General features: G+C 41.1%; 1 protein-coding gene across 3 annotated transcripts in view; it reads left to right on the top strand.

Moving 5' to 3' along the window:
- Pde7a (phosphodiesterase 7A) overlaps positions 1-13,367 on the top strand; it is a gene marked incomplete at its 5' end in the record, with an annotated part of 126,423 nt that extends 113,056 nt beyond the window's left edge. Inside the window, 7 exon segments of one of the 3 annotated variants that reach the window (XR_262266.2) lie at positions 1,143-1,274; positions 1,470-1,561; positions 3,870-4,014; positions 5,022-5,118; positions 5,743-5,823; positions 9,143-10,323; positions 12,023-13,367. Coding sequence is in view for 1 of the 3 variants with exons in the window: in XM_005392162.2 (XP_005392219.1) it covers positions 1,143-1,274; positions 1,470-1,561; positions 3,870-4,014; positions 5,022-5,118; positions 5,743-5,823; positions 9,143-9,348 (753 nt within the window). 3 annotated transcript variants of the gene reach the window in all.
- Positions 13,368-17,711: the final 4,344 nt, after the last annotated feature.

A 17,711-nucleotide genomic window follows, 5' to 3' on the forward strand; every position in this document is an offset into this window, starting at 1 on the left:
CTCACTATGCAGTTCAGGCTGGCCTTGAGCTCACTTTGTAGCCCAGGCTGGTCTCGAACTCACAACGATCCTCTGCCTCAGCCTCCCGAGTGCTGGGATGACAGGTGTGTGCCCCCATGCCCGCAAGCTTCTTCTCCATGTACCAACTCTGTGTAATATAAAATGAAACACTACACATTTTCTTCTTTTTTAATCTCCTTCTCTACCCTCCTTTATTAGCAGGAAATAGTACATCTTCAGACAACTTACAGTTTCTGAGCAAATTCAAGCCATTAATGACTTCTGACTGAAATCAACTTAACACAGGGGGTTAAAAACATGATTCATTCTAATATAGAAATAAAATAATTGAATTTGAATCTAAATTTATTTTCCACACATGTAAATTTTTTTTAATTTTCATCTGTGTTTTATAAAATGTAATACATGTTAGTGCAGTATCAGAATGTATAAATTGCCCATCTTAGTGATATATGCTCAAAAATTTTCACCATTAGGGTATAGGATGTAAACATTCCAGAGTGTTCTTCCTAATATCAACCTAAAGAACAGTAAGCGCAGATGAATGCTGTCACGGCAGGGCCTGAGAAGTGCTCTAGGAATTTACGTCATTCCCTCGCTGGGCCTGGGGCTGGAAGGAGAGAACACGGAGGGTGGCGGCGGAGCTGGAGACCTCTGCCCACAGCTTTCTTAAACATTAGGACTACAGTCATGATCTTGTCTTTTAGATTATATTATTGAAATTCAGTGACCGATTCGTTAAGAAATAAATGTCCTCAAAATTACAGTCTTCTGTTTGGTAATGGCAACAATAAAAAATACACAAACCTTTGTTATTTAGAAGCGGTTGTTTCTCAAGAAGAATGGTTTATACTTTAGCTGCCATTTTAGTAAGTGTATCAGAAATGAAGTCGTCTAAGGATGAGCTCTGTGAACTGCTTGAGGGCAGGAGCACTGTGATACCCTGGCTGCCCCAGTGCCCTAATGCGGGACGGTATCTGCGAGGTGCTTGGTGGTGTTACTGAACAGCCTGCCTGGGGAAAACGACAACATGAAACGGGAGAAGATTCAATAACCTAAAATTGTTCTAGTGGTTCATTTTAAATATGTTTGCAATTCATTACTCTCTTGTCGTACTTTAGCTTGCCAATTCTGTAACTCCTTGGGATGTGTTGCTGAGCTTAATTGCAGCTGCCACTCATGATCTGGATCATCCAGGTGTTAATCAACCTTTCCTTATTAAAACGAACCATTACTTGGCAACTTTATACAAGGTTAGTACAACTTTCTCATCTAAATTAAGGTTTCTTCATTCTAGAATCAGTGTTTCATGTTCTGAAGAAATGAAAGTAGTGCAAATAAATTCTCAATGAATGTTAGAATTTTAACCAGATTAGTATTACTGACACATAGTTCTTTATGTTCAGAAAGAGACTTAGCATTAAATAACTAAGAAATATTTCTTATAGAATACCTCAGTATTGGAAAATCACCACTGGAGATCTGCAGTGGGCTTATTAAGAGAATCCGGTTTATTCTCACATCTACCATTAGAAAGCAGGTAGGTTGGATTAACAAAAATTTAATTTGTATACAAATATGGAAATTAAGTTGGCAGAGCAATTTATAGTTTTTATAACTATATTATTATGTTCAAATGTTCCAGTTTTCAGTTTTTTGTTAAATTGAATAGATAAATTACAAATTATAAATTTGTAATTATAAATTATGTATTAGGTATAAAATTATAAATTTTTAAATGTATATCAGAATTTTAGTTACTTGACCCTATTCTGTAGTTTAGTCAGTAATATTTTAGTGGATTTTTCAATGAAGACCATCCCATGAATTTTAGTAGTATAAATTTCACTCTAAATATACAGTGATTCGATCATAATTTATTACTTTTTTTGTTTGGTACTGGGAATCGAACGCAGGACTTTGTGCTTGCCAGGCAGGTGCTTGTGCTGCTGAGCTATATCCCTGGCCCTACTACTTATTTATATAGAAAGATATTACATATTTCCACTTTATACTCAGCTGAATAAACCCATAAGGTGAATTGCACAGAATGTAAACATTCTGTATAATAAGTGGATTCATTAAATCTATCTTTAGAAATTTTCAAAACGGATAAGAAAGTAAAAATAACATTTATATCCTTGAAAACATAGTCCTAAAGACACTTCTGGAACTATGGGACAAAGTAATGAATCAAAAGAATAACAAAACATTTTAGAAAAAATAATGTTAAGTAAGGCATTTGAGAGCATAACGTAAAGCATTAATAAAAGCTAACTGGACATGATGGTGGTTCGGATATCTCACCCAGCTGCCACAGCACGGTCCACAAACCAGCGTTTTTCCAAGTGCCACATTGAGAGCACTTCAGAAAACTACCACTGGGTATGGTCGTGCATGCCTGTCATTCCAGCACTCAGGAGGCTGAGGCAGGAGGACTGCTGTGAGTTCGAGGCCAGCCTGGGCTACAAAGTAAGTTCAAGGCCAGCCTGAACTGCATTGTGAAACCCTGTCTCAAAAAGACAAAGAGAGAGAGAGAGAAATAAAGAAAACCACACATGTGGGTATAAACTTTCCAAGTCAAGCAAAAGGGTGAAGAGTAAACATTGATGTTCAAATTTACACTCATTTTTCTTTCTTCCTTCCTTTCATAATTGAAAACTACTTAAAACTGTTTTGTATAATGACTATAAGGGAAAAGCTGGGCTTTATTTCTTATTTTTTTAACTCTACTCATGGTTACCATTTGGAATATGACAATAGTTCTGGTAAGTAAAACAATTTCTTGCTGTTGTACAGATATAAACCATCTAGTATTTGTATATCTAAAATTATGGTTTTTTTATTAAGACAGATTTAAATGTTGCTTCAATATTCATTTATCTGGTTTTACATATGATTTTTTTTTTTTTTTTTGGTACCGGGAATCAAACTCAGGCCCTTGTGCTTGCCAGGCAGGCGCTTGTGCCACTGAGCTATATGCCTGGCTATGTATGATGATGAACTTGCTGAATTCTTAGATTTAATAAAAATAAAAAATACAACTTAATAGCATATTTTATGTTTTCTTAATACAGGGCTTTTTACTTGATATTGTGTTTTAATATATTTGATATCTCTTTACTTATAGAAAGATAGGCTTACTACAGCCTATTAAAGCAAAAGACAAGAATTTTTTAAGTGTGTTTCTCCTGTTATTTGACATGGAGCAGTTTTTAAAAGGACACAGTATACCTGTTATTTGTATTAACATGTTACCTTTTTCCTTCATATACAGATGATTTGGATATTCATATACAGATCGTTGATTCTTGAGTTTGACACTGAAAATTTAGTCAGATACAAATGTTACTAAATTGTTTAGTGGAATTTCATTAAAATTTCATCAGACACTTAGTCTAAAGCAGTCAGTTGCTGACTGGCTAGTATTCTCCCCACTTGAATCTTCTTTCTGCCTTTCAGATCTCAGGCCCCAAAAAGAGAAACCAGAGTTGTTTGCCTTCAGCAGGAAACTTTTCCAGCAAAGAGTCCTAGCGAAGAATTTCTTCAGATAACATACCAATACTGATTTTTTTTTTTCAGCAAATAATTCCATCTTGGCTAGCAAGATAAAGGCACTCCTTTTGGAATGTTTGCATATTAGTACAAACTCTCTTGGTTTTAGTTTTGATTACTTTCACAGTTATTTAATGCAATCTTTAAAATACATCTTTTGTGATAAATTTTAAATTCATTGGTAGTTACAGTATCTAGGGCTCTGTAGAATTCCAAATAGTATATTTAAGGAAAAAAACAAGAATAATTTACTTGAATGTCTTATATTTCTCTTTATGTATCTCTAATTCCAGGCAACAAATGGAGACTCAGATAGGTGCTTTGATACTAGCCACAGACATCAGTCGCCAGAACGAGTACCTGTCTTTGTTTAGGTCCCATTTGGATAGAGGGGACTTATGCCTGGAAGATGCCAGACATAGGCATTTGGTTTTACAGGTAAAATGGAGCTTGGAAAGCTTGTACTTCCAGGGCCACCGTGAACATGTTAGAATGGAAATGAAACGTTACAGTACCGTTTTCCACAGTGGCTGACTAGAGGGAAAGCTGAAGAATCAGTTAGTTCTCACGCTTTCTAGAATGCCACTGGCAAGCCTACTGTCTGGGAAACCAGTCCTGTGGTTTTTGTATTTTTCATGCTTACGATTTCTTAGAAAGCTGAGCATGGTAGTGTAAATTTGTCATCCCAGCACTCCGGAGGCTGAGGCAGAAGGATCACTGCAAGTTCAAGGCCAGCCTGGACTACACATGAGTTCAAGGCCAGCCTGGACTACACAGTGAGACCCTGTCTCAAAAAAAAAGATTTCTAATGAAAAAAACAAACAAACAAACAAAAAAACCTGATGCATTTCCACATCTGAAAAATGGGTAAGAAATCAGTTTATATTTATGGATAACCCAGGCATGGTGGCTGGCTCTTTGGAATTTCCAAGCATGGATGAGAACAGGCCGGCAGCCTCCCTGTATCTTCATCAGCACTGCTACAAAAACAGTGGGCAGATGCATAATAATAGGTAGTACCATAAGAGTAGTATAAAGCACCATGAATTTTCTGTGGCAATATTTTCTTTTTCTTTCTTTTTTAAAATTTGTTTGTGGGGAGTGAACCGAGAATCCCATGCATGCTAAGAATGTGCTATATACTACCACTGAGCTACACTGCAGCTCTTTTCTTTTTTTTTTAATTTTTTGTCTTTTTGAGACAGGGTCTTGCTATGCAGTTCAGGCTGGCCTCAACTCACTTTGTAGCCCAGGCTGGTCTCAAATTTCAACCATCCCCCTGCCTCAGCCTCCTGAGTGCTGAGATTACAGGCATGCGCCGCCACACCCGGCTCTTCTCCTTTTAAAGTGTTCTTTTCCCCTTTATGAGAGTATATCAAAGCATAGTGCAATTGAGATATTCCTTTTTTTCCTTAACACAATCTTACTAATATTTCGTTTGCTAGATGGCTTTGAAATGTGCTGATATTTGTAACCCTTGTCGGACCTGGGAATTAAGTAAGCAATGGAGTGAAAAAGTAACAGAAGAATTCTTCCACCAAGGCAAGTTACAGTATCAAGTGATAATTACTCAGTTCATGTTTTTTGCCTCATATGAATAAAATAAGAACTCAGCCATTTGTAAGAGTCTTTGAGTACTTGATATTTTTAGCAACAGTTCACAGTAGATGTTCATAAAGCCACCAGTGTACAAATGGAGCATCTGTTTTGAAAATTAACAGTCCCTTTTTGGAATGATCAGACACATGTGCACTGATTTATTAACATATGTAGAGCAGGCTAGAGATGTGCTGTACAGAAGGATTTCTCCGAGCCTGCGCCATCCCTTGTCACGTGCACGGCCCTACGAACACTGTTTTGTGATTCAGAGCAGTGTCATCATTTCACGCCACCTTCCTTTTAAAACTTCTAAGCTTTAAACTAATCTGCTGGGAGAATTGCAGTGTAAGGAGAGGGTAATACCTAATACAAGTTTTTATGTCCTCCATCTAAATAAAGATATCCATTCGGCAACCTTAAATTTTAAAAAAGAGCTAATTGAGAAGCCATCCTCTCATGAGAATTAAATTTGTTCTTCTTAGGGATTAACAGGTATGACAAACACCTTAGCTGTCTGTTTAAGCAACAGATATGTTCCATTCTAACAGTTCTTTTTTTGATTCATAGGAGATATAGAAAAAAAGTATCATTTGAGTGTGAGTCCACTTTGTGATCGCCAGACTGAATCTATTGCCAACATCCAGATTGGTAACTATACATATTTAGATAGAGGTGGTTATAAAGATGCCACTCATTTTATCAAGAAGAGAAATATATTTAAAATATGAAATACTAAAATTACGCTCATTTCTACTTTATGAAATAATTTAGCAAAGTTTACCTGTGTTTTCCTGTTATGACTGCTTCAACCTGTGTGCCTGCCAGCCCTTCGCATGTGTCCCCCAGGCTGCCTCCTCTAGTCACCTCCTCCAGAAGCGCCTCCTCTCTAGCCACTTAGGTCTTCTTCTCCCAGGCCTGATAGAAAGCACAGAGAAACGTTCTGTGATGGCAGGATTGCAGCTTGTAGAAAAATGTCAGCATCGATTACGATTGAATGTGTCAGGACTTGATTGCAAAGCAGAGAACAGTAAGGGGAAATAAATAGCTCAAGAGAAGAATGTGATTTTGGTGCTGGTGTTGAGGAAGCCTTTGAGCACTGGGTTGAGTTTAGTGAAATGTGTAGACAAACTTAGAAGGATAAAGTTTCTAGAATATCAGAAGATGGCACAGTCCTGTGTTATAATACTCAGAAAGGAGTCGTATGAAATGTAATTGTTACGTTGTGATTGCGAAAGGTCCTTATAGGCAGGAAAGTGGGCTGTGACTGAGCATGCAGGGAGGTTCAGCTTTCAGGACAGCCCGGACTGGCTAAGGGTGCTGAGATGACCAGAGGAATGTTTTTCTTATTGGAAAAATAAGACAATTAACACCCTGATCTGCTCTATCTTGACTCTTAAGTAGGGTGATTTTTAAATGCAAAAGGGTAGATGAAATGTAGGTGAAAGGAAACTGAACTGAAGACGGATGATGGGTGTATATTCACTCTAACTTCTTTACATCAATGTCTTTTTGCCTGAGTAAATTACTCCCTAGTTTAATACGATAACTTGCAAGTGAGCTTTTTTTAAAAATACAGTTTACAAAAGCTAGACCCTTTATTAAACTGTGCCTCTCAAAATACAGTCCTGTCAGTGTTGGACATTTCTAGAGTGGGTTGTCAGAGGGACAGGGATGCCATTTGACATCCACTGACTCTACAGCCACCCTAGGAGGCAAGTGCTGCTTCAAGTCCTCCTTTTCCAGTTTAGTTAGAAAGTGTTAGGGTTGGCCTTCGACAGGTCTTTCTAACGTCCACTCCTGGGCTCTTAACTACTGTACTGAACAGTGGTTACTCAGAGGCTGCGTAGTGCCCTTGAGTACAAGTCATGTTTAATATTTCCTTCTTTGATAGGAGCACTAGTTGTATTGAACATGTACTGAATAAGAGTAAGGCATCGACTGGTAAAGCAGCCTGTGGTTTTTGTGCAGACTGGACCATGGGAGGCTGCTGCGACTGAGTCATAAGTGGTTGAGCAGCTGTGCTTGAGGTCGTAGGTAGAGTTACTGTCTCGGTCAATTTTCTGTCATTGCTGAGACAAAATACCCAATGCCCAAAATTAAGGAAGGAAAGGTTTGTTCAGCTCACAGTTTGTGGAGGTTTCAGTTCATACTCGGCTGGCTCCAAGGCAGGGAGTCACATGGCAGAGGGCAACAGTTCATGGTGGAGGAAGATAGCAAAAGCAGCAAGAGCAAAAAGGGAGGAGCGGCAGAGAGCAGGCACTTTCCCTCCCTTACAGTGTATGGAAACTACTCGCCCCAGCGCAGGTGTAGCACTGACATCCATAATCCCAGCGCTGGACCATGGATCAATCAAAAACTCTAGAAGCCCGTCCCATGACTGCATGAGGCTTTGGGGGGACATCCAGACACGAACCATAACAGTTATCCCATGAGGCTGGGTCTACAGCTATGGCCCATGTGTTTTTATTAAGTTTGTGAGACTTAAATGAAAGAATAGGTTAACACAGAGACAAAAAAGATTGCTAATTTGTTGGAGCTAGGAGGCAGTCCCCCAAAGATCTCAAACCAGTTGGGACACTGGGATGAATCAAGTAAGATGAATCACATAAAACCTGTGATAATAAGGCTCTGCATTTCGGTGCAGAACACCAGCTGTCCCTGACTTAACCGTGGCACAGTGAAAAGACGGGGCTTCGGGCTACCGGCTCAGCAGCAGCCGGCAGTGTGCGGGAGACTGGCCACAGCTGCTCTGTTCTTCGGCTGCGATAATCACGTTCTCTATTGGTTATGTCTTTCTCTTCACTAAAACGCAAGCCCCTTGAGGGCAGAGATTTTGAGATTTTTTTCAAGCCATCTTGGAAGTGCCTGGCTTTTCGGTCCTCCGCTACTATGTGTAAAAGGAATGAATCAAAGCAAGACTCATGGCAGTTATCAGGATTCCTTATCGCAGATATCAGATATGCAGGTGCTATAATTACATACATTTTTTAAAAAATTTAACCACCAGACTACGACTTTCCTAACTAGAAACAGTGTGAGCTGGCTGCTTTAAGTTCAGTGGCACTTGTGTTTTATGTTGACTGAATAGAACCCACGTTGTCTTGTCATCCAGTGGTCTTTTCCTGTAAGAAAAATCTTAAATGTGAAGATTTAAAAACTGTTAAGTAAGCAGTGATAAGAATTTTAGGAAGATGATATATCTGTTCCCAGTATACATTATGATTTGATTGATCAGCTGTTTTCTAGGATGCTTCTTTGGGCCCTGTGTAAGACACTAGTTAAGTCAGATAAAAAATGCAGAAGAGTGGTTTATAAAGCTAAAGACAGAAATAATCCTGAAATGACTCATTTTCCTTTTTGACCATGAACTAAGTGAATCAGTTATATAAGTTGTTTGTAAAATAGAATCCTGGTACAATTTTGGTGTTAACTTTAATAATTTTTTAAACTTATGTCTTTTTAGTTAACTCTTCTCAGGAGTTTGTCTCTATAAATCTCAGTTAAATAAAACATCAGTTGTAATCATGACCAGGTGTGGGACTTGGGTCCCTGAGGGGATAAACCATGCATAGCAGCTCATTTCACTGCGGGTCTCATTACCCACATCCTGGAGTAGAGCTGTCCTTCCTTCCACTTGTCTTACGGGAACCAAGCCTTGAATTATGTCCTTAGTGTCCCTGAGGAGTTGATATGACCACTGTATGTCTGCTTACTTAGAAAAATGCGGTTGTTCAGCTAAGAGAAATAATTAGAAAGGATTTGATAATGTTTACTGTCTACCTCTAAGGTCCAATTGAGTTAAATAAATTCTTCAGAGAAGATATGTAAATTATACATCCACACATCGAATCTTTTGAAAAGTACGATTTAAATAATATTGGAATAAGACTTACGGTTAACACTAAGTGCTTTTTAAAGACAAGTTTCAAAGCATATGTTAATAGTTATTTTCTCTTACTTTCTCAAGGTTTTATGACTTACCTGGTGGAGCCTTTATTTACAGAATGGGCCAGGTTTTCAGATACGCGGCTGTCTCAGACAATGCTCGGACATGTGGGGCTGAATAAAGCCAGCTGGGAAGGACTGCAGAGGGAGCAGCCCAGCAGGGAGGACCCCGACGCGGCATTCCAGTTGAACTCACAGTTATTACCTCAGGAAAATCGGTTATCCTAACCCCTGAACCAGTGGGGCAAACTGGCTCCTGGAAGTTTTTAGAAATGTGAAATGGGGTCTTGAGGTGAGAGAACTTACTCTTGACTGCCAAGGTTTCCAAGTGAATGATGCCAGCATTATTTATTTCCAAGATTCCCTCTGTTGGATCATTTGAACCTTCTTTTTAATTATAAGACCTGAACATACAGCAATATGCATTTGGCTTTTGTGTGAAACCTTGAATATGCAAAGCCCAGCAGGAGAACCTGAAAGGAATAACAAAGGAAGTTTCTCAAGTTGTGCCATGTGCTTTTCAAAATATTCAAACCCGTTCTTCAAACTGTGAAACTTGAACTGAATATTTCAGCAGCAATCTCTTGGAATCCAGCCAGTCCGATGCAACAGTGTGTGTCTGTATCTTCCACTAAGTTCTCTCGGAGAAAACGGAAATGTGAAGTGCCCAGCCTCTGCTGCCTCTGGCAAGACTCAATGTTTACAAATCAACTCTGAAAATCTTGGTTCTAAATTGCCTTGGAGCATGATTGTGAAGGAACCACTAAAAAACTTAAAGATCAAACTTTAGACTGCAGCTCTTTCCCCCGGTTTGCCTTTTTTCCCCTTCCTTTGGATGCCACCAAAGCCTCCCATTTGCTCTATTTTATTTTGTGCACTGGAAACTGAGCATTTATCATAGAGTACGGCCAAGCTTTCACTCCAGTGCTGTTTGGCAATGCAAATTTTTTTACCTGTTCGTTTTTTAATTTGGGGCGGGAGGGGAAGAACACCAATGTCCTAGCTGTATTATGACTCTGCAGTGAAGACATTGCATGTTGTTTTCACTACTGTACACTTGACCTGCACATGCAAGAAAAAGGTGGAATGTTTAAAACACCATAATCAGCTCAGGGTATTTGCCAATCTGAAATAAAGTGGGATGGGGAAGTGTGTCCTTCCGATCAAGGGTACTAAAGTCCCTTTCGCTGCAGTGAGTGAGAGGTATGTTGTGTGTGAACGTGTGGATGTGTGTCTGCATACGTCTGTGCATGTGTGACTGTGCATGTGTCGTGTTTATCCATGTGGGGACAGGTTGGAAGTGTACGCTTCTATTTATTTTAGGATGTCGGGGGAGGGGACGGTGGGTGAGCCTAGCAGATTGCTCCAGTTGCCTTAAACTATGCACAAAGCTAAGTGACCAAACTTCTCGTTTCGATTTGAAAAAGTGCATTGTTTTCTTGTCCCTCTCTTTGATGAAACGTTACCCTTTGATGGGCCTTTTGATGTGAATAGATGTTTTCTAGGACAAAATTTAAGGACTAATTTTAAACTTAAAACATTCCACTTTTGTAATTTGTTTTAAATTGTTTTATGTATAGTAAGCACAACTGTAACCCAGTTTTAAGAGAAACCGGTGCTTTTAGTTCATTTGTATTTCCCTTGTTACTGTAAAAGACTGTTTATTAATTCTGTTTACAGTTTGTTGCAACAGCCATTTCTTGGGAGAAGCTTGAGTGTAAAGCCATTTGTAAAAGGCTTTGCCAGACTCATTTTAATATGTGCCTGTTGCTGTTAACTCTTGATGAATAAAAACCTATCTTTTCACATTTTTATCTTTGATATTTACCTTAAAACTTAATCCTTTGGGAAAAAGAAAACTCAATCCTCTGGGAATCATAGTACTAAATTACAAGTCAGTCAGTTAGCTGGCAGGCCCTGCAGTGCCTCATCAGAGGTTACTTGGTCAGAGTTGCGAGCAGGCACCGTCCTGTGGGTTATCTGCCAGTACCTGCACCTTGCAGGTGTGCGCTCTGGGCCCTGGTTCCCCAGTTTGCAGCCCTGACTAGTACATCGTAGAGGTCAGCTCCGAGCCAGGCCCTTGCCTCTGCAGCCACTGATTCCCAGCTGGGAACTGCATAGGAAACACCTCTTGCAAACGCTAGAATACTAGTGGTATTTATCTCTGTCATTGGCTTTTTAAAAGGTAACACGAAATAACCAATTAATTCTGGATGGATACCAGTGTAAGAACAGCAGCATTAGGCCTCTCCTGTATTTATTTGCCCAGGTCTCATTCATTAGAAGGGATATAGCGTAAACTTTAAGGTCAACTCTCTGGTCATTGTTTGAACAGATAAGTGATAATCAATGAAAATATAATAAAAGCCACTTAAGTAATTTTCATTTTTCTAGTAACTACATACAAAATGAACACGTGGAATTTTAATCTCATTTTATTGCAGTATTATTAGCCAAAATAATGTATCATCTCAACATGTGGTCAGCTTAAAAAACAAGATTTGGTTTTGGTTTTGGCTCTGGGTCTTTGAAATCTAGTGCCTATTTTATACTTCTAGCACATCTCGGTTTGCACTAGCCACATACCAAGTATCCAACATACACATGGAGTTAGCAGCAGCCATGTAAGACAGTATAGGTATAGAGACCTGACGGTAACAGAGCTGAGTGTTATCTGGGGAAAAGGATTTTTATGATGTGAAGTGAGAGCACTTGGGCGAATTTGATGCGTTAAGGATCTGTAAGTCTCACGGGCTCACAGACCGCCTGTCAGTGCGCGGAGAGTAGACCTCAGGGCACACTCACCTTAACCAAGCTCAAGTAACTAATATTTTTAAAAAGACAGTATCACTATTTTAATTTATAATGAGAAATGTAACTATCGATCATTCTCTCCTTTTAGGCAAATCTTCTTGACAAGCCAACTTGTGAACTGGGTGAGCGTGGATTCTGAGCGAGGGAAGCAAGTTGCCTCATGCATCCATCTCCCTGTGGGGATACATCTGCTGTTAGCGTGTCCGTGGACCCGGGTACTCTCCTCCCCGGATGATGCTAGAGATTCTCTGCCCGGAGTTGCTTCTCCACATTAGCTTGTGATGGGCAGCTCTATCACATACGTCATTACCTTCAGCCGTCTTTCAGTTGAGCTTGTCTAGGCTCCATTCTGCCTGTATGACTGCTTGCTTTTTGCTCTGATTTTTTTGTCTTACAATTTAATAATCAGTTTCCTCTTTGCATATTCTCAGGGACACCTCAGTGTTGCTTCCATCTTTCTGCCTGAACATATAATAAACCCAATGAAAAGTTGTGTTTTATTATGTATGTGAGAATCCCATTCTGTTGCCCTGTTTCTTAGATGTGACTTATATACCTGAACATGGACTTTTCTAGAAACTTCGAAAGTTAAATATTTAGGTCACATTTTTTTAAAGCAAATACTATTGAACAGAATGCAAACGTCACACAAATTTTCAAGATGAAACACATTTCAAAGTTGAACATGTAGAAGCCTCTTTGAGCTCTCTGTCCAACATTTTAGTGGCAAGGGAATCTCTGCTTTAGGGGTAAAAATCCTTGGAGAGTTTTGACAAGTCCTAGTCCAACACTGATAAAAACTGGTTCCTTGTCAGTATTTGTACTCACTGTCAGTGTGGTTTCTAATGATCCTCTTTGTATAAAAGTAAAAATTACATTTTATGTTTTTGCAAACCTGGAAAATATTCTTGTACCTGAGGTACAGGTTAAGAGGTGCTAGTAATTCCTTCAGGACTCTGAAAAGGGTCTCTTAATTTTCCTCAATGCTTTCTTGGCTTTTATTAAACTATTTTCTTAAAACTGTAAAATTTTCACATCGAGTTTCCAGTGTCTTCATATATAAATATTTTAATGTATACTGTTTAAATTCCCTTCCAGTTGTGTCTGCCAATTGACAAAATACGTACTGACCAATAATATGAATTCATACTGCTTTTATTAAAGAAATGTACATGCTAGTGACCATGGCATCAATGTCCATCTGAAACAGGGTAAACATGGGCAAAACCCAGTCTGCAGTCCTTCCTTGCTGAGGACCTGCAGCACGTGCCACTTGGAAGAGCTAAGCCCGTGCCCGCAGGAGGAGCGAGCACTACTTGGGGGGTGAAGTGACAAAGGGCACGTCTTGGGTCATCTGTCTTCCTGGCTCCTGTGTTCAGTATAGGGCTGGTGTAAATTGGGCCATCAATAAATTTGTTTGTTGAACAAACTAATGTGGAGTTAACGTGTTCCCTTTTTAAAGCAATGATTTGGAAACCAAGTCATGCGGTGAGCAGTGCCTGAGCTCCTGTTGTGTGCAGAGCGTGGCACTGGACAAAGGGGCGCTGGGGATCACTCACCATGGTCTCTGCTCAGGCGTGTCAGTGGCGGACACTTGCGAGGTGTGTGTTATATAACCCGGCCGCCTTCCACACCGTACAAAGGGACTGCGCCACGAGGCTGCCGTGCAGGAGAATGAACGGCATGGGTAAAGATGAAAACGATGCTATTTCTAGTCATTCTTACATTTTTAAAAAATTCAGTACATGTAGCTTTCAAATTTGATTATAAAAAGTTTTAACTATTCAGTATGATACTTTTAAAAGTAAAATACTAATTTTTATCAGTTATACTCTAAAATGTTATACCTGTGAGGTGTAAGCTCTCCTGATGCCCACCTTAAACTTGGTAGGATGGCAAAGGAAAGAAGAACACTTGTTCTCGGTGTTCAATTTCTTACTGGCTGTTACTTAAGCCTGAAAACACCAGGTCGGCCTCAGCCTTCCATTAATCCCGTCAAGTCTTTGTTAATAAATTCCACCTTGTACTTTAAACTGTGCATCTGAGTTGTTTAAATTTAAATTTGAAGTACTTCTACATTACCTGTGTATTACAGAAAAGTCAGGAGGCTGTTCCTAACATACATATTCTTTATTTTAGCTGAAATTTGTAACAATTACAGAAATTTTGAAGGCAATAAAGAAGGTTATCTTACTTTGCTCAGGTTGCTGTAGCTAAAACAAAGAAACAAAAGCTGTTGCTTTCTCACAGCTCTGGAGGCTTGGAAGCCAGCGGTCAGGGTGCCAGCGCGCTGTGTTGTGAGGACCCGCCAAGCTGCAGGCAGGTCCGCCAGTTCCAGGTCGCACTCTCCTGTGGCTGGCGGAAGGAGGGGATCAGCGCTCACAAATAATCCCCTCGTGGAGCCTCCAGCTTCAGGCCTAACTGCCCTGCAAAGGCCTGCGCCTAATGCCATCCTATTAGGGGCTTGGGTTTCAACACAGCAACGGAGGGAGGGTGTTACACACATTTAATAACAGTGCTTAAAGGTCCTACGTGTAGGGCTATACATGCAGTTTAGTGCTTGCCTTGTATCCTGGAGACCCTGGGTTTGTTCCCTAGCCCTACCACCACCAAAAAAAGAAAAAGTTACTAAACGAAAATGTCTGGAAAACAGCTTTTTTTTGGAGACATGGTCTTGCTATGCTTGAACTCACTATGTACTCCAGGCTGGCCTTGAACTCCTAGTAATCCACCTGCCTCAGCTTCCGAGTGCTGGAATTATAGGCTATAGGCATGTGCCACCACTCCGTGCAGAAAATAGCTGTTGAATTTCCAAAAATCATCACAAGACAGAAGTTAGGTTTTTCCATCATAGGGGACAGGGACTTGTTCTGATTATTTTAGGTAACTGCAGGCTCTGCTATGAAGGTTTGTGTACATGATAATGGAGACCACTTGTGACCCTGGCCTTGGGGAACAGCACCTGGGATCCAGACATTGTGAGGAGCTTCTCGCTGCGCCTGCGCTTTCTTCACTCTGGGCCCCTAGTCTTCCATTTCCACCGAGACCCTACACTACTATACTACAATACAGTTTTTAAAAAGCATCGCCTGGGGCTGGGGATACAGCCAGTGGCACAGCGCCTGCCCGGCAAGACAAGGTCCTGCGTTTGGTTCCCAGTCCCAAAAAAAAAGTCTCTAAGGCTTGACAGACCTAGTTTGAGTCTTCCAGCAAGCTGTCCATTTCTGAGTGTCTAACCTACAAAATGCCTACCTCTTAAAGAGGAAGTATGTATTGACAGTCAGTGCTAAATCAGTGACCACTGTGAGAACTTACCTCATTCCCTGAGAATACCTGCAGGCAGGGTTCACTTGCACCTCGTGACGTCCACACGTGAGCTCCTGGTGCTAACTGCCTCACTTCTCAGGTTCCCTTACTCAGATTCCTAGAGAATCTGAGCAGGCACAGCTCGTGCAGGCTGTGCACCGGGGTGCCGCATAGTCTGCACTACCAGCCGTTCCCCTCAGCAGCAGGCTAGGCCAAGGATAAGGGCTATGCGCGTAACCTGACCCCAAAGATCAGCACCGTAGGTACTGCTGGAGCCCTCCTAAAAATTACTCTCATGTTCTTTTTTTTTTACTACTCTTAACCTTATGGAAACAGCCCTCTGACCTTTTTAAGAAGATCTGGAGAATCTGACCCAAAGAGAAGAGTTGAGAAGTACAGCTGTAGCAACATTAAGGCCCTCAGGAAGTGAACTAAGGCCAACAGTCTCACGGGAAGTGTATTAAGATTTCTCAGTCCTTATTTGGTCATGCTCTTTTACTCTGCAATCTGCTCTCAAGGGCTAGGGCTAGTAGTGAGACCCATGAAGAGCTTAGCCTACATGCAGTTTCTGAGCGAAGTCTAAGATGCGTCTTAAAGGCACAGATTCAAGAAGTAACTCAAGAGGGCTGGTCAGGCTACAAGGGGAAAGAGGACAGAGCAGTGGGTCCTAGGAATGGACGAAGGTTCATGAGAATGACGCAACAGCTGTCATGAGACCCAGTGTCACTCTGCCAGCAACTCCAGAGCTGAATTCATAGGGTAAACTGAAAATTTAAACTTCTCCGTCAGAGTCTATCACACACAGAGAACTTTATTTTTGAAGAAGTTACCAGAGACGGGTATGGTGGCACACGCCTATAATGCCAGCACTTGGGAGGCTGAAGCAGAAGGATCCTCGCGAGTTCGAGACCAGCCTTAGCTACAGAGTGAGCTCAAGGCCAGCCTGAACTGCATAGTGAGACCCTGCCTCAAAAAGACAAAAAAAAGTTAGCAGAAACAATGGTTTTTCCAAAGTGTGTTTCTGTAGTTATGATCTTGTGTCTTCCTCCTCACCACTGAGAGACTCACAGGAGCGTTAACGGAGTAAGAAGATGTGTCTTATGCAGAAGCGCCTGTCATGGAGGCGGCACCAGAACTAAGACGCTGAGTCCGGCCTGTCCCACACCAGACTTGTGAAAGTGACACCCTTTCCAGGGAGCCACAGACCACATGTCTTCGGAGAAAAGATCCTGTTGGAAATTACAGACTTTAAGTAAAATAAGGCAACAACAGTAACAACAGCACTTTAATACTCACTGAATGAGTCCAGAACTATTTAATGTAATCCTAAGTAACTTCTCAGCTGCTATTCTTAGTCTTTTTTAAAAAGAGAGGACGTGACTTCGCCAGGATCACCTAAGGCTCCCAGTCCAGGGCCGACTCATCTGTCTCTGTAAGGTGACTGGACTAGGGAGAAGTCACAGGGGACGGGCATTATACCAAGGCGGTGACTTGTGTGAGCTTTCGCTGTAACATGTAGTAGAGTGGATCCACAAGATCTCTTACTCACATACTATCCCGGGCAGGAGCACTGCACCGTGATGACGTGGATGTGGGAAAGATGAGAAATTACAGAGTTCTGGGTTTCAGAACTCTGAAGAAACGCAGCTCTCTCCTGTGTTAATGCTGGGATCTCTTTAGGAGAAACAGTGAACGAGAAGTGATACAACTCATTTTAAGGAATATATTTTCACTTAAAAGAAGCAACATATGCAATGTACAAGTCTTATCTGTTCCAAAAAAATACAAAGGCGATGCTGTCCATGGAGAATTTAAACAGTCTGCTTTATTTTAAAATAGTTCCTTCTTTATATTGGAGCACTAGCCAAAATTCAATACTAATACAAATATAAACTTCTTAGGAGGTCAAAATATGTCAGGCGAATGTTTTTAATTTCTTAAAAGGCAGAATATTTCAACCATAAAAAACAATTAGAAACATTCCACAGTTCAAATTTAGGTTAAATAACCAAACCATGTAATTTTTCTCAAATAACTTTGGTACTATTTAGAACAGCACCCCAGGTCACAGTGCAGGTCCCACGGACAGCAGCCCTCACTACAATCACACGAGGGAGGAGGATAGGACACGGGGTGGGGCTGGGGCCTAGGGCTGGGGACCCAAGCCCAGCCCCAGCTGGGAGACCCCCTGTACCCCGCAGCATGGTCGGACACCTGGTCCCTTGGCCGGGACCTGGGGACCAGATGGGAGCCAGGGACAGGGCTTCCCAGGGGAGATGAGGGTGACAAGCACAGCAGGGGCCCGGCCTGCACGCCTCCTCAGCTCCTCCAAAGGCTCCAAAGGCCACCAACCACCGAAGGATGACAAGCGGCGGCGAAGTCCAGAGAAGTAGGGCACAGCATGGCGCAGCTGGAAAAGACCGTGCAGCTCCTCAAAGCTGGTCACAGAACCTCACGGGGCCCAGACTTCC

This window comes from Chinchilla lanigera, unplaced genomic scaffold (genome assembly GCF_000276665.1).
Source record: "Chinchilla lanigera isolate Chin_1 unplaced genomic scaffold, ChiLan1.0 scaffold00043, whole genome shotgun sequence".
Lineage (NCBI taxonomy): Eukaryota > Metazoa > Chordata > Mammalia > Rodentia > Chinchillidae > Chinchilla > Chinchilla lanigera.